The 18,884-nt window shown below is 36.0% G+C and overlaps 1 protein-coding gene across 3 annotated transcripts in view; it reads right to left on the bottom strand.

The window, feature by feature from the left end:
- how (protein held out wings) overlaps positions 1-18,884 on the bottom strand; it is a 267,883-nt gene that overhangs the window by 120,963 nt on the left and 128,036 nt on the right. For all 3 annotated transcript variants that reach the window (XM_081729155.1, XM_081729156.1, XM_081729153.1), the window contains exon 2: positions 2,932-3,065. In XM_081729155.1, the coding sequence (XP_081585281.1) occupies positions 2,932-3,065 (134 nt within the window). The remainder of the gene's footprint in view (positions 1-2,931; positions 3,066-18,884) is intronic.

Here is an 18,884-nt window from a genome sequence, read left to right on the forward strand (position 1 = left end):
ACACATTATACAACCCAGTATACTCTGCTTAAGGGGAAGTCTGTGAATAGTTTGTTTTTTATGTATGTATTTGAAATTGTTCGATTTAACGTCCCACGATTATGTCTGGTAGGCTAAGGAAGACTATGATTAAGACAAATGAATGATGGTGAAATTATTGGTGGAATGAGAAAGTGGGAGAAAACGAAAGTACCCCGAGAAAACTCACGGGCACGATGTTGTCCATCACAAACTTACTTAGCAGAGGATCGAACAAGAGACTCCACGAACTAGAGGTAAGCGCTCTACCATTCAGCCACTGTGCCCCCAATGTATGTATTTAATTAATTAATTACCATTACTAATAATTTTAAATCGACAAATTACCTGCAAAATTTAACACATGATATTGCACATAGTGACATCTATTAGCGTCAAGGCAAGCGTTAGCACAAGTAGCGATAGATATAGCGTGATTGTTTACTATTATGAATAATCATAGCGCACTGAGACTTCGTTGTTTATAAATAGGATTTAAGTTCTTCAAAGATTAGAGAATAAACTAAGTTTGTCGTTTATGAATAGGATTGCGTTCAAAGATTCGAAACAAAATAAAAGTTTGTCGTTTATAAATTGGATTAAGTTCTTCAAAGATTAGAGAATAAACTAAGTTTGTCGTTTATGAATAGGATTGCGTTCAAAGATTCGAGAAAAACTAAGTTTATCGTTTATAAATAGGATTAAGTTTAGAGATTAGAGAATAAATTAAGTTTGTCGTTTAGGATTGTGTTCAAAGATTCGAGAAAAACTAAGTTTGTCGTTTATAAATAGGATTAAGTTCAAAGATTAGAGAATAAACTAAATTTGTGGTTTATGAATAGGATTAAGTTCAAAGATTAGAGAATAAACTAAATTTGTCGTTTATGAATAGGATTGCGTTCAAAGATTCGAAACAAAATAATGTTTGTCGTTTATAAATAGGATTAAGTTCCAAGATAAGAGTAAGAACTAAATATAACTGGAGATTACCCTTTTTCTATTGCATGTTTAACGGGCAGTCAATTTATGTACCTAGGTATAGATAAATAATACTTCAAAGATGATATTTAACGGAAGTTTCTAAGAACTAGACAACTACGATCTTAGAAGCTTTGATATACTAGTGTACCCGCTATTTTCTAAACTTGGGGGAAAACATGGTGAGTGTATGGCTTCCTCTTAAGAACACAGGAGCAAAAAGGACTTAATGATGCATTTCTCTTAAAGAACACAGGAGGGGGGAAAAGTATAGGTAATGTTCACGTAAACTGTGTAAAATTGCCAATCAAGTCGCAGATTACTGCATCATACAGAAGGTCACGTTTTATTTAAGGAACCAATGAAAGCTGGAGACGTAGCAAATTGACTATTTCAAATGCTTGACACATTGTCTAACGTAATACGCATTTACAAATCATTCTAAGAATGAAAGAAGAAGAAAAAAAAGTTCTAACGAAAGCGGTTAAAATTTGGAAACTTCGCGCCATAGAAAAGCGGTTCTCAACCTAAGGTGCGCGACGATTTTTGATGAATCCGCAGAAAATTATTAGTAATAACAAAATTATGCCATTATCACAATTATACTTGGAAGTTTTAATGACAAATGAAGGACCTTGATAAATATAATTCAGAAAGTTTACAATTAGCATTAGTACTTTCACAACAGATCTCTACATACGATATGTATGTAGAGATCTCTATGCGATATATCGAAGGCTCACTATTCTCAATAGAGCTTCTACTCCTTCGGGCTCAGTACTCTGATATTATACAGAGTGTCCCAAAAGAAATGTAACCCAATCTTTGATCGAGTATGACAGAGACATAACTTTTGTGTCAGAAGTTAGCGTTGTCTATGGAGATATTTTCAGAATGCAACCAGTGAGACAAATCGTAACATTGAATTTTAGTAGTCTAATTGTTAAATGACCAGAAGTGTCCAAAAATATATATATATATATATATATATATATATATATGACACTACCCAACGTGCGAAGATGAGTGACACCTACGGTAGTATTTTTGCTGGAACATTGTTGCCAGAATGCGTTGTTTTATTTTTTTTTCCTGAATACATAAGAAATAGCCTTTACAACTGTCAATGCTGCACAACATGCAGTTTTTCTCCCATCCGATAAATATTGATGCGTACTAAACATTTACATTAAGAATTACCGCGATTAGTTCTTTTTTCTGTTCCTCGTAATTGATAAGCAATTTTTATTTTTTTAAAAAAATTACACTTCTAGTTATTTAAACATTTTCTAAACTTCAAAAAGTTACAACTTGTCTCACTGTTTTATTCTCAAAATACCTCTATAGACAACGCTAACTTCTGTCACAAAAATCATGTCTCTATCATCCTTACTTCAAAAAAATATACTCGATCTAAGTTTGGGTTGCACGTCTTTAGAGGCATTCTGTACATTTCGAATTGAAAGGTCTCTAAACTCGTTTGAACTACTTCGCCTCTGGTGCATGAGGTCCCGGGTTCAAACCCTGTTCTCGCCAAGTAAACTTTGCGGTGGACAAACACCGTGTGCGTGGGTTTCCTCGGGGCTCTCCTACTTTCTTCATTCCAACATTTTATTCATTCATCATCACCGTCTCCTTTAGCCTAACCGGCATAACCGTGGGACGTAAAACTCAAAAATTTCATTTCATTTCATCATTTTAACTTCTTACAAAGATTCCATGGTAAAAATAAAATGTGTCGTATAGAGTCTATGGATGACAGGGTTTATTATTATTTTTTTAATTCTAAAAATTTCTGGACATATCCCATGGAGCTGCGCGACATGTCTGTTGGAAATCGTGGTCCTATACAATAGAAATTGGTTTATATGATTACGAACCTCTGCACAGAACCTGATACTACATGGACAAGTATCCATAACAAATGATACTTACATCTGGGTGTTCTTTCACTGGAACGTAAACTTTCTCCGACAACGTTGTGACGGGTCCCTGAGCGTCCGGCAACGTAAGAGGTTCCTTCTTCGTGCCATTGATTTGGAAAAGATTACTTCGCACTTTTCCTATTTCTGAAAAGAAAAAACAACAATTAACAACCTTCATATTGTTATCATTCTTATAAGTACATTTCGATAAATCATTAAAATCTAGATTTCAATCCTGAACTAAAATATTAAATATGTAATGACACGGGACCAAGTTTTCAAATTACCCTTGAGTAAACTCTGGTGAGAGACATCGTTTTATGATATCGTCCAACTTGCAACCGCGTAATGTCCGACCGATTCTCTAACCGTTGCTACAAGCGACCGAATTCTTTAGCAATGAGACACTCATTCAGGTGACCTTATTTATTTAATATGTCAGTTTTAAATGTTATTTCGGACCAAGTAAAGTGTACTATAAAATTTTACGTCACTTTACACTGCATTCATCAACAACGAAAGAACACGCAAGCAAGCACAGAAGTCTTTCCAAATGTGGATCTTTTATGAAAATCGTCATCGTGGATCACCTTAAATAGTTAGGTTAAGTGTATAAACTGCACTAAATGCACAATGCTCAACCTGACATTATTATCCTGCCTTGTTCGGTAATATTAAATTGATATATGAAAGTGTATTTTATGTTAAGAAGCCAGAATTATTAGTTCTTGCAATACAAGTCCTAAAAATTCAAATTCTCTATCTAGTCGATCCATTTACTATATCAATCCCTATTTTCCATTTACATTTCTGAATCTAGTGAGTCAAGATACTGTCCATTTACCTCAAGATCTACATGGCTACCTTAGTAAGAACACTTAGACAGTATTTGAATTCAGGCTCACAATTCTCTTAATAGCTATCCACAAATTAGGATTGTATGAAAGTGTATACTGGTTGAATTTTGGGGGAACGCGGCACAAGTTCTAAACGGCACTAGACCTAAAAATCTCTTGTGGCGCCACTATCGGTTCGTGCCAAGAATACTATCAACCAGTTAGTCAAAGTTTTAGACATACTGTTTCATATTACAGAACCAGATTTTAGCTTGGTTCTTACAGGTAATTTGTATAAGTACATATTCTATCGTTCTGAAATAAAATATAAATAAAGCCTATTGTCCTTTCTTGCTATTTGCATTACAGCATTTGTATGGTCACAAAAATTTTAACTGCCTATCAAATGTGATTCCCAGATCTCTCATAATGTCCATTTCTTTCTATTTCCACATCATTGACCTCATATTAGTAACATAATGTTGTGTTTTACTTATGTGTGTCATAAATTTTGCTTTCTTTATGTTGATTTGAAGTAAATTATTTTTACACATATATTTATTGTATTGAACTCTTACTGTAGCAAATAGTTGTCATACTCGTAATTAACTACTCTACTCGTTACCATTATTAATAATAGTTTTAATATTACTAATATGCCTTTTACCGTTGGAACTATTATTATTATTATTATTATTATTATTATTATTATTATTATTCGTACATGCTACATTTTTGAGATCTGAGCCTTGATTGTATGTGAAGTTAAAATCAAAGGTTCTATCACGGACGGCAAATGATGGTTTAACACCCAAAACAAACTCTTGGTCCCCCAAGTGGGGGTTAGTTACAGCAAATTAATAATGTTTATAATTGAATGTGAAAGAAACACTTCAAAAAAAATTAAACTACGTCAACATGTTAAAATAATTAAAAGAATCTAATTAATCATCCACTTTATACTCTCATTTGCTGAACTGAACGGAGACCTAAAGGAAAAAGGTTTTTTTTTTTTTTTTTTTCCTAAATCTCGTAAGCAGTGGAAAATTTTAATATTACAGAAATTGATCCTCCTTCCTTCTTAGAAGTGTAATTTTCAAGACGCTGAAATATATATTTTATTACTTTTGGTTAAAAGTTCAAATACCGAGTTTCATGCATCCAGCTTAAGCAAATCCTTCCTTACTTTATAAATATTTTCTGAATAAGTAATGGAGAATTCGAACATTAAAGAAAGTGTCACCTTTGTTTTTTCCCCTTTTATGTGCTTTTTTTTTTTTTTTTTGAAAGTTTATATGCCACGTTTTATACTAGCTTCAGAGATTTGCGAGATACACTTATTCTTTTTTTTTTTTTAATCTTACCCCACTCTTTTTACAATATGCATTTCCAAAAATTCTTTCTTATATCCTGCTTTCCCAAGAAATGTTTTTTTTTTTTTTAATTAAGATTTAACGACTCTACTTGTAGTAGTATGTCCAGAAAGCCACTCATCAACTATTTTATATAAGAGTACAGAAGATGAAGACAGTCAAACAAACTGACTTTCATGAACAGTTTCCGATTTCTTATTCGTACATTTCCCACAAGGTGTAGTTTTAAATTCACGCACTGTCAAGACTCGGGTTTCAAAAAGGTAGCACACACTTGAAATATACTAATAATAATAATAATAATAATAATAATAATAATAATAATAATAATAATAATAATAATAATAATAATAATAATAATAATAAATGTATTTATGTACTTGTGTAATATGTATATATTTGTTGTCTTATTGAAGCTTTCGTATTCTAGAAATAAACTTTTGGTTTGCTTTTAGTATGTAAAAGCCCGCTCCCCTAGAAAAGTTTGCAGAATACACCCCTAAATGGATATGTATTGGTTTCTGCAAACATATTGCTTTTTTTCAAAAAAGCTGTCAAAAACCGGTATCTCCAAATTTAAACACTAATCAATGTACCTGGAATTGAGTTGAGTTGATTTTGAGTTTAACGTCCCTTTCAGCAGCGAGGCTATACAAGACGGGACCTACTGATTAACGTGGAATCCGAACGACATGAGCTTTCGCCGGGAAAACAAACGCGAGTCTTCCATGCCAAAGGCGCATACGCTAACCGTTTAGCCACGAAGGACCTCTTTCGAGAATCGAACCTAGGTCTTCCACGCCAGAGGCCAGTTCACTAACCATTTAGCCACGAGGTGGCTGATGTTCCTGCAATTATATTAACTAGAATACATTGTTGTATTTACATCGAAACCAACATATGCAGATACCAAAGTATTAAGTAAAAGTAACGCAACGAAGGGTACTCTCATTCCTGTTGTAATTACCAGTAATTACAACAAAACTGCTAATTTTCTAAGTTTCTTCCTCACGCCATTTTTTTTTTTCCCAACTGCATCGGCCACGTGTTCCTTTTCTCGCTTTAGTCCTCGAATCAGCACCGTATCACGAGTTTTACTAATTTCCACCCTACTAGAATGGATATGTTAAAAAAGAAAAAAAAATGTGAAGTGAAATACAAGAATTGGAACACTAAGAGCTTAAGAGTGTAGGAAACAGTGTGAAATATTTATAGGCTTCCGTGTCACAACTTCTTGTTTCCTTATTTGGACCAACACTTATGAACCAGTCTTCTTCATATATGTGTAATGGTAACATATCATTTGCATGCCGGATATACTGTACCTAACTTTTCTTGAATCGTAGATAAATAATTACAAAGTTGAATACCCACTCGAATTGCTCCACTTAATTCAAATTCTTTGTTAATTTATTTTGTGAATGGAACGATAGTATAAATATGGATTACCAAAAATGGAATAATTAACTTACTGTGGTATGAAATTAAATGTTGACTGAAAGCACGGAATAATCGTGTTATCATTCAGTTTACACTATTTTGTCATCGCGAATTATATCGAATAAAATAAATTATGCCTCTTGCGCTGAATAGCAGTTTACTCTGAACGAAGAACACAAACAAAGTATTTGAAAATAAAATCCTGCGGCAAATATTCGGATCCACGAGAGACGAGAATAGAAAATCATGAAAACTTCATAACGAGGAACTGTGTAACTTACACCGTTTACCAAACATTGTTAGGGTCAGGAAGTCTAGGAAGCTCAGGAGGACAGATCATGTCAGAATAAAGAAACGTACGAACGCTTTCAAAATTTCAAGTGGAAACTCAATTGGAAAAAGACCATTAGGAACACCTAGCCGCAGATGGGAGGACAATATTAAGATGAATCTCGCAGAAACAAGAATACAAAGTAGAAACAGTTGGCCAAGGACAGAAGTCAATGGAGAGCTTTCCTGAAGAGACATTGTACCTTCGAGTTCCATAGGCCACAAAGTAAGTTAGCTCTTACAAAATGAGTACGTACCAGGGGCGTCATTTGAGGAAGGTTGGGGCAACTGTCCCCTTGAGTTCGTGAGTTTAAGAAGCAATACACATTGTATATTAATTAAAAAAAAAAAAAAGTGGAACTCTTATGTTAGTAGACAATCTTGCCCCCCCCCCTCCTAGGCAATATCTGAAATGACGCTGCTGGCAGCAATTCTAATCAAAAGTAAAATCCCTCAGTTCATTGCAAGAGCAGTCATGAAGGAAATGCCACAATCTTCATCTAAATGGAATAAATCATTCATAACCCTAAGAGAAAGATAAAGACTTAACTGCAGAGCTTCATTCCAAGGCAACAATTTTGAACTTTGTGAACAAGTGGAATACGGGAAGGAACAACTCAAGCTACCAAGAAGCACATGAGTGGTCCACGACTTCCCATCTGTGAGCGCTATCATCAGGAATGCTGCCATCAGGGTGCGAGTGTGTTTGCAGAGAAGTGGTGCCCATTTTGAGCATGCATTAAAAAAAAAAAAAAAAAAAAAGTGAATGAGCGAAATATCGTTTCTGTAAATACCCCTTGTATAGAGCTAATAAAGTTCATAACAGTAAACCATGTATAATGGTTTCCCTGTATATTATATATATGCCCTGATGGGCGGTGATGAGCGAGTCAGTTACTTTATATATAAGATAAGACAAAAAGTATAGACCATTCTGGGTGCACAAATGCTTCCTTTCGAAGTTATAGGCTGCCGAAAACATGAAAAAAAAAAAAAAAAAAAAAACTTTGAAGGTTTATAGCTAGGTTTATAGCTGTGTAAGACTTATCGTACTCGGATCAAAACTTCACTTAAAAACTAATGTGCCCCATCGAAAAATCTGTGTTTGAGAATCCTAAGGTACTTCCGCAACAATTTTTAGAGAGGCAGTTGCAGAGTACTTCTAATTATATGGCCGTAGCCGAACCCCCTCTATAAAAATTGCCTTGTGAGTACCTTAAGATTCTGCAACATGTATTTTTGGATAGGTATATATTAGTTCCTAAGTGAACTTTTGACCCGACTACGATAGGTCCTATATAGTTTTGGAGCTATGGGCCTTTAAAGTTCATTTTTTCATGTTTTCGGCAGCCTATAACTCCGAAAGGAAACATTTGTGCACCCAGAATGGTCTATACTTTTTGTCTTGTCTTGGTGTCAGGAATCACCTCCCAAACGTTGTCGGTGTTGTTTTGAAACACCCTACACACACACACACACACACACACACAAATTATATATATGTGTACTCCAGCTTAAAACGTGAAATTTGGACAGAATAAAATCTTTTTGTCACGAGACTGAACGATAAGAAAGGATTTATTTTTAAAATTTGTCTTCTAAGTAGTTATTTATTTTTAAGAGCATAGTATATCACGAATCTCTGAAGACAGGGATATGAAACTCGGCATGTGTGTATCAACTTCTGATTAAAATTAACTGGATACGTGTCTGAGAGTTTTCGAAAATTTTGCTCTCCTAAAGACAGAGAGAGGAATAATTCAAATTTGTTTCTTTATTCAGATAGTGACCAATGCGAGGATTAGAGAGGTGAAACGTATTTAAACGTTTATTAAAAAAAAAAAAAAAAAAAAAAAAAAGTGAAAAGTATTTTAACGATTTCGAAAATTCCGCTTTTGAAAGGCAGAAAGGAGGCAATTCTACGATGTTTACGGTCTTACACTCATTAAGCCTACTTTCCCCCCACCCCCACACGAGGAACGAGCACTTCTGCTATAAAGTTATAGTTATGAAGGAAATAATTCGGATGAATTCCTGGATCAGTGGCAACCCTGGCGGAAAAGAAATGGTTGTCGAGCCATTAAGGGATTTATTTTACCCTTTTTGTATCATTTTCTACTGTAAAATTTTACCTCATTATTCACAAGACTGATACCACGAAAAAAAAATGCAGGTTAGCTGAAAATCACTGCTCTTTTAATTCAGATTAACCCTTTTCAATCAGGGACACAGATAATAACACAAAAACGGACAGAAGGAGAAAAACGTGACCCGAAAGATCGTTACGCCCCCTTTACTTGATCTCTTGTACTGCTGCGGTCAATCGCTAAGTATACTTCTTTAAACCAAACACCACTCGCATTAAGAATAGTTATCTTCCTTTTTCTTAAAATGAGGGGGGAAAGTATCCACCTGCGATAGCTCCTGTTTTGAATGCCTTAATTTATCTGGATTCCAATGCAACAGTATTATCATGCCATCGCTAGCTACTTCTCAGTCAGCAGCCTTGGCCTTGACTGAGGACGCCGACACACACACACACTGACATATACACATATATATATATATACGCATGCCTTGTAGCGTTGCCACCTCATTAGAATCCTTGGTGCTATGTTGCCAAATTGATTAGGCACTCATCGAAAGCTATTCCAACTGATTGATGATGCGTTTCAAACAAAAGGATGCTGTTGGTTGATTTCCTCTGCGAGTTTCTTCCCTTTCACTAAACCCTGTTCATATAGATATGACTGATTTTACCTCACAATCAGTAATCATATACTCCAATTGAAATAATTATAATGTTTTATTACTGTAATACAAGCTGTACGCTAATTAGTAACTTTGTACTATCATTAAAAAAAAAATACCAAAAGCTATATATATTTAAAATCTATAATTTTAGCAAACATAGGAGTGCGTGTCGGTTGGCAATGTCCAGTGATCTAGGGAAAAGCTTCTCTCTTTTTTTAAAATTTTACTTATTTATTTTTTCAAATGAGATCCACTTTTATTACGTTCTACGGAGCAAGATAATCTTGTCCCTCTGGAAAGCAAATTTATATGATAGATTTTATGTTAATATCAGCATCCTTAGTAGAAGAAAATGCATATTAGTTTTGTTTCTTTAAGTAACTGAAGAATATTAAGAATATTTTATACTGGCAAAGTGCTTTTCCCCGCAAACTACTTGAACAGTATGCAACCTGCAATACAGTAGAATAATGTGGGTTGTCTGACTTGAAGGTTAACCCATGACCGGGAATGCGGGTTTGGACATCTCTGCTGTTGAGAGCATAGGTGTTCACTTTACTCCGACATCACTCACCTTCGCTCTAGCAGTGGCAGTTGGCCCTCGCCTTCGCGCTGGAAACTTATTATCGCCATCGCGAAGGGAGTTGTCCATCGCCCTGGCCCTCACAAAGCAAGTTATACATCGCCCTCGCTCGCCCTTGCCCTCGTGCTGGAAACCTTTCCTCGCTCTTGCACACTCTCGCTCTCACAGTGGCAGTTCGCTCTCGTCCTCGCAAAGGGAGTTGTCGTCGCCCTCGTGTCACTATGGACGAGGGAGTTTGAGGGTGAGGATGCCATCGAGAGGGCCTCCCTCGCGAGGATGAACCTCTGATTGAGAGACACCTTTCAAGGAAAAGAAATAGGATCAAAGACAAGAATAACGATCATAATTCCCGAGATCACTGTCCAAAAACGAAGAGTTCTCCTTTGTCGATACTATCGCCATCCCTTTAGAGAAACGTAGCACAGAATGAAGAACTTGTATGGTACTCGAACTATTATTATTATTTTACGTGCTGTACCAATACTCTAGACTCATTGAACATACACAATTAATGTGTGAATGAGTGAGAATATTTGGCTTAACATCCCAATGTTAATTCCCTGTAAGCTGAAGAAGACAAACTATAACCAAAAGTAAATGATTAAATGAGAAAGAGGCAGGAAACGGAAGAAACTCTCAGAATACTACAGATACGATGCTGTCTATCACAAAATCACATAACCTCGAAATAAACCTTTGCACAAGAGGTGTGCGTTCTACCACTGCATCACTCTGATTTTCCCCTATTATAATGTTTGGGATACAAATTTCCCTTAAATCCTCAAGAACATAAAACACTTAAGATTCGTTTCGAAACTCAAAAGGTACTTCATAAAATGAAATATTCTACGGTGTGCACGACCTTTTCAACTAGTAGTAGTAACATGTTTTGTTGATGCAGGACGACACACACGGAAAACGAAACAACAACACATTATGTTGTGCTACCACAACAAACAACTGGTCCACATACGAACGAACACCTACGTTGGGTGAATTCTCACGACACAGAAAAATGTTTCACTTTCTCACGACATGCTGCTCTTGTGTATATCTCAGCAGACGGAGAGAGAGAGAGAGAGAGAGGCTCTTGCGGATATAGCTTCAAGCTACAGTGGATGGATATAATTGTTTTTCTCGCTTTGGCTTCCTTCCTTTGAACTAGAACTTTCACTTAAAAGAGAAATGGATAATTCATAGAATTCATTCTCTCTTTCTCTCTCTCTCTGGAGAGACGCGACATAGATACTGCTAATCATTTAATGATCGAATTATCACTGAATAAAACATGATTGTCCAGTCTTTTACAAACAAAAATAATACTTCATTCCTTAACAGATGCCATTAATGTCAAGTTGTACTTTCCTCGTACACAATTTCCTCTATTAAGTATGTCATATAACTTACATTTAAAAGTTTGTAAGACAAAAATCATGAAGAGAGGGGAAGGCAATTACCGATCCCTGGATGTTTGAAGATTCAGTTATTTAAAATACATGTCAAAAAGATTATATCTGCTCATTCACACATTACAGTGTTTAATATATATATAATGGAACACCCTATTACAGTACTCTTACTGCACTTAAATTATACAATGTGCGTTTGTCGTTTTACATTAATTTGCATTACGTCTGCAACAAAGTACATGTATATACATATACGTATATTTGGGAGAGTCTTCTGATCCCCATCCCCGGGAAAAATCTTGCGGGTATCCCTGGTAACAAATCTGTGCACATAAAGACAATTTTCCTTGAATATATATTCTAGTAAATACAAGTTTCACAGTCTATTAAAAGGGAGAGAAATATTCTGAAAGCTCATAGAATGCGTGAACCTACAGTTTAAGAGGTGGAACACGAATCTCCGTAATGCGTTCGATGAAGTACAGAGGGTTCTTGAATGGTAGAGCACCGCTCACCTCTAGTGGCAGGTGTCCTTCCTTGGATATCATGTCATGCAGATCTTGTGCTAGACATATGGACAATATCGTGTACATGGGTCTTCCCGGGCTTATGCAATTTCCTCCCACATTCTCATTCCACAAATTCTTTCACAGTTAGGGATGGGCACGAGACGAGACGACACAATTTTCGAAACGAAATTTGAGTCAAAACAGAGCTCTTTCAATAGGAAGATATTTTTCGAGACGAGATAACAGCATTTTTTCAACACAATTGACGTACAATAAATTTTGCACAAATCGTGTAATACTGTTAATAGCTGCAATATGATGATGAAATTTTAGGTGAACACACTTTGATCCTTTGGCTACAAAACCATGTGACTCATTACAGTCTGCATCATTTGTGATGCATCTCGTTCACGTTTCTTCCATGCCTTAAATGCACTTTCGTAAAATTCAGGTGGCCAACTCTTACACCATTGTTTTACACAAGAAATGAGGGCCTTATTGTCGAATGGTTTCCCTTGCAGATGGATCTTCACACGATCAAAACAGGAAGAAATCCGAATGAGCCAAGTCCGGACTATAGGGAGGCTGATTGAACATTTCCATCAGATTTTCATGATTTTCTGCCGTGTCGTTACGGCTCTATGAGGCTTGGCATTGCCATGATGGGATTTGATGACTTTACCTTGCAGCTCGGTCTCTTGGTTTGGAGAACATGTCGTACCTTATATCCAGTGACAAACAATGACGGTCCTGAAATATTGTCTCGTGCGTGTCCCTATTCATAACCTTCCACTTTCATTAATCATCCGTCTCCTTTACCCTCCAGGGCTCACCTACTGCGAATCGAACCCAGGCTCCGTGTACCAAATGACACGTGTTAGCCACTAGAACAGCAGGCAGAGATTTACCGAGATATTTAAATACACAGTAATTGACGAGTGCATGACAATGGGCAGTTTGATTTTATCTCTTGATGAAAATGGTAATGTCCTAACAACGTCTAAATACAAAGATTAATACCCGTGCAGAACAATCTATAAAATGTACGATGATTATTTAGAAAGTAATGCCTCAAACTCCACTCCTTGGCCAATAGTACTGCAAAAGTTTTGAGCTGTTTATCATTAATGCACTGATGTTTTTGCTGTAGAATGTCACTTGTTTTACCTCCCTATCTTTAATTGTTCCAGAGTAACTGAGCAATCCATGGCATCCAGTGGTGATGTCTGGTTGAAACAGTGGGCTGTCACTGAATTTCTGATTGCGGAAGATTGTGAGCCCAGGAACATTCATCGTCGGCGACGAGTCGTGGATACACCATTACGACCCCGAAACGAAGCGTCAGTCGATGGAGTACCACCACACATCCTCTCCTCCGCCAAAAGGTTCGAAATTGTCCCATCTGCTGGCGAAGTATTTGTTGACATTCTGCCTATAGCCCGGATCTTGCGCCCTGCCAATTTTTGGCTCTTCCCCAAACTTAAGGATCTCCTTCAGGGCCAACGCTACAATTGTGACGCAGAGATGGAAGCACCAGTTCGCCAATGGTGTCGCCAGTAGCCACCACAATTCTTCACTGACAACATGAAAAACCTTGTTTCGCGTTGGCGTAACTGTGTTGCCCGTAATCGGTTGAAAAATGATGACTGACATTACAAGCTTTCCACTGATACCTGTATCGCTGCTGTCAAACATAAATAAAGATATCACCTTGAAGGCATTACTTTCTGAATCACCCTCGTAGGAATAACAGAAGAAATTAAAATGTTTTGTATTAAACACATGGTCTGATGTAGAACCCCGTAATAATTCAACTTCTCAAAATTTAATGATCAGGCGCGACAACGACTTCGCAAGTATGATCTATTGGAGTTGCAAAAGGAAAAAGTCTAGATTTAACTGACTACCCTACTCCTGTTCTATTAGCTTCGTGGCCCTCTAAACACAAAACTCTTAGACAAGGCAAGACGTATGTTTCCTGGTGTAAAGGTACATTTGTTGCGCTTTTATTATCTTCATATCAATTAAAACGTACATCTAAAATATGATCTCTCGTTAACACTGTCATGTTAACAGTTCTTCCATACGGAAAATACTCATTGCAAAGTAATATAAACACTGCAGCTGAAGTCACTCCGGAAGAATACAAAGTTTCCTCTGTTCTAGTAACAGCGATAAAATTCCAGAATAATGTATTAGGCAGGCACTTAAAATTAAGACTTCCTATTATTTATTGTGGCAAAAATAAGCAAGCAAAAACAAAAGGAAACGTCCATTTTGTGATGATTAATCTATTTCATAACACGCAATGAAAGAAACAAAAGATAGGAATATATATATTCTTTTATGTTACATATATATTACTCAAGGTCTTGACGTATCACAGTGTCTGCTTCGGTCTACGTCACAACTGACATCAGAGAGTATGACGAGACGAGACAAAGATATCCTAACATGGCATTTAAGATAGACTTCACGGTTTAGACTATCTGATAATTAGGTTTACGACAAATGTAAACAGAAAGATCGGTAAAACGGAAAGCATGTAATAAAACAAAACAAAAAAAAGTATGAACTTTTAAGTAGGTTGCTCGGTTATATTTATACCTTTTAGCAATTACTATACATGTTTCGATTTAGCTTATATCTTAAAAAACTAAATGAGAACTGATGTTTTTCTGGCTTGTGTTTTTCTGGTTGCTGCTTTTGTTATGGTGACAAGTTAGTGAATAACCCGCCAGTTCCACCTGCTGAATTACATGTTTGTAGTTTTTTATTGTCTTAAACTTAATTCAAAGAATAAAAAAAAGAAAAAAACAGAAAAAAAATCAGGAAAGGAAACAAAGAGGGATGTTTGCTTGAGGTTCAATGGAGTTTAGAAATCTTTTTGAGTTTAACGTCCAGCGATTATGCCCTTTAGGCTAAAAGAGACAATGATTAAGATAAACGAATGATGATAGAATTGGTGAAATGATAAAGTGGGACGAAACGGGAGTCTCCTGAGAAGACTCACGGACAGGAGGTTGTCCACCATAAACTTACTTGGATGAAGATCAAACTAGGGACCCCAGACACCAAAGGTAAGCGCAATGCCACAGAGGGACTGTGGCCCCCACATAATGGGGCTTATACTATCTGACTTTTTCTAAGGGTTTCAGAATACACAGCGTGAACTCTTGAGCGTCTCTATTAGGAGAAATCAAACACCTGTTACTTTTCTTTTTTACTTAACAGTGCAAGTTTTTAATATAGAGCACGTACAAGGGCGCTGATCCTGGGGGGCCGGGCCCCTCAATGCTCATGTAAGCACCGTGTATATTTATGAATATGTATTTTTTATCAATATACAATATTTGGCATAATTTGAATTTAATTTGTCTTTAAATCCTCATATCCTTGTTAGACCCTTGTCTGAAATCAAACACATCTCAATGTCCCTTCCCCAAAGTTACAGAGAAATCGGCACTCTTGAGCACGATTATATTCTGTATTGTTCTTAGGGTTTAACGGACCATAGATCAGACATATACCAATCGACAGATATAATGGACCTTAAAAAAATAACATAGGTGAATGTAAATCCTCATGCGTAGTTTTCGAGAAAAAACGTATTATATCGTAAACCTAAAAAAAATAATGCTACACGATAACCACGCCGCCTACTAAGACCAAACTGACACTGAAGTAGAAGACTCAGTGGTTCAGTGGTAGAGCGCTTACCTCTGGTGCGTGAGGTTTCTGGTTCGATCTCTGGCCAAGTTAGTTTGTGGTTGACAACATCGTGTCTGTGGGTTTTCTCGGGATACTCCTGTTTCCTCTTACATTTTCATTCCAAACATGTTTTCATCATCATTCACTTGCCTCAATCACATATCTCTCTCAGCCTACAAGGGCGTAATCGTGGGTCGTTAATTTGAAAAAAAAAAAAAATACTGAACTATACCCTCAATTATCAACCTTTCATTATGACACTAGCAAGACGAAAAGTGTGGCTAATTAGTTAGTTAAACCCCAAAATTATGATTAACTCTTTAGGCTCAATTTTTGTGTAACTATAATACTATCTAAAGATAAGACATATCATTCGATACATCGTAATGAGTTGAACAAAATTATGTGTCTCCGAGAAAATTCTCTCGTGTAATCTTCGAGAAAAGCGAATTTTTTTTTTTTTTAATGTTGTTCACTGCCAATCTGACATAATTGATCAAGTAATCTATTCGACAAATAAAAATTAATATATATATATATATATATATATATATATATATATATATATATATATATATATGAACTGTACTGATAAGTGGTAGATTGAATGTAATAGCCACGTATTGCTTGTTTTTTTTCTGACAGTGACATCCATACATGTAACAATGACATACATACTCCGAAGAGTGGCTGGCACCCATAATCCTAACAATGACGCACACACTGTTACATAAATAATCTATACCAAAAGGAGCGCACACAGATTTTTTTTGAGGGGAAGTGTCCAAGCTTCGCGTCCAATACTACAAGCCACTACGTCTGTGTGTATTGAACAGTTATTATTTTGCACCCGAAAAGACGATAAGTAATTGTAAAACACTTCCACCTATACTTTCAGAAAAAAAAAAGAACTACATTGTTTTTTATAAGGGAAAGAGTACAGATGAAGTGTAAGATCAAATCTTCATGCTACTGGAATGATTTTTCTGTTAAAGAAGCATATTTTTTATTGAGAAAATGTACAAATATATGTTGAGTTAGGAAGTTTTGGGAGAGTCCGGACTCGGTAGATCCCCTTTGGGTGTAACCCTGTATACCAGCAGAATTTTAAAAAAAAGAAAATAAATAAATAAAAAATAACTGCATCACATTCGCAACGAGACGTAAAATTTAGCTTTTCCTAGATTTTCTCGGATTTACCCTCGAGCAATCCATTTTGTTCATTTCGATATGATCTATCGATTCATATAATTGTTACCTTTGGACAATATCGCACCTATAGTTAAACAAAAATTAAAAGTTTAAAAGTTAATAATTTTTGGTCTATTTCTAACTATACTGTATATCGTAGTCTTCGCTAGTGTAATAATGAAAAGCTTGTTTTGATTTGATTTTCGCGTCCCTTTCAGCAGCGAGGCTATACGAGATGTGGACCTACTGATTAATGTCGAATCTGAACCACATGAGCTCCCGCCGGGAATCGAACCCGGGTCTTTCGCACCAAGGGCGCGTACGCTAACCGCTTAGCCATGAGGGAGCTCTACTTGAAAATCAAATCACCGGTATAGTGTTATGTCCCAACTTCATGATTTTAAATAAGTTATGATGAAATATTAGGCAACTGTGGATGAATAAGCAGGAATTTTCAGGATGTTTACTGTCCGTTTTCGTAACTTAAAATCCGTGGCACCTTCCGCCCTTCCTATCCCAGGAGTTGAATATTACAAAAAAGAACTCACTATATCCAAATATAAGTTATTTAAATGGTTAACGTTTAAAAAAACTCCCATAACAGCGCGAATAAAACAAGCATTAAATACCGACAAATTCTCGTATTCTATGAACAATACATAATGTTTTGAACCTATTATTTGCCATGGTACGTGCCTGCAGAATGGAGTTGGGCAAATACATTAAAACTGCTCCACCCGAATGGGAAACCCAGTGTCACCTATGAAAGGAAAAGAATGCATAGTTTTGTAGTGAAAGACAATTTGAAAACGATTACAGTCCAGCTCTTTGTATAGGGATCATTTGAAGTGTTTAGCTTACGTCAGCTTCTTCTGGTAAATGGTATGCAAAAACACATGAATTCTCAGGAACGCAATTAACAGTCTTTAACATAAGCCATTCACAAAGGAGTTTTTCTGTGCCTCTTTGGTCACGGCAGCCGCAGGAAAACTGACAACACTAGATTCTTGTACTAGTCATTCAGTAGGTTTTTTTTTTTTTTTTTTTGCATAAACAAAATAGTTAACGATTTTTTTTTCAGTAAAGGAAATGTAGAGACAATAAACAATACAATGAAAGGACATACCAATGTATAATATATCGTCTTCTAATCTTGAATTTTCAATTCTGAAACCACTTACTTATACCCTGAAAGAATATTTCGGTGAATATCTGAGAAGGGTTCATTTTCACTGTAAATTTTCAGGGAATTTCTAGTAAAAATTACGTCCCCCCCACCCAAAAAAATCCAGAAAATTTACATCGGAAACAAGATGACCCAATTAACTCATATTTCATTCTAAAATTTCTCATTCTATTTAAATGCATAGGATTTCCCAAGTTGCTATTAAACAAACGGTAGTATATGGAGACATTTTAAAATAACTGGTCTAATAGTTTGATTGATTGATGTGAATTTAATTCCTTTTGAAGGAAGAGGTGCATTAAACATGTCACTTACCAATACAGACGTTTGTAGCACCAGTGACCGGTCTCTCAAAGCTATTAGACTATAGTGTAACACTTGTCTTGTTTGCACATTTGCAGTATTAGTCTAAACATACGAAGTGTGTGTGTGTCGAATCTACAAGAGTAAAATATTTTCCACTAATCCCGTGAAAGAGAGTTACAAGAGCAGTGATTATATTATCAGTGGTTCTGTTGCACAAAATACTAGTTTAGTGCAATATCCTTGTATTTACAATATGCCCTCTCAAAGGAATTAAGATTTGTATCGTGATACGTAACTTTACAGGTACAATTATTTACGTATTTAGCAGCTAATTT

Source organism: Thermobia domestica, chromosome 10, assembly GCF_964235325.1.
Source record: "Thermobia domestica chromosome 10, izTheDome1.hap1.1, whole genome shotgun sequence".
In the NCBI taxonomy this organism is placed as follows: Eukaryota; Metazoa; Arthropoda; class Insecta; order Zygentoma; family Lepismatidae; genus Thermobia; species Thermobia domestica.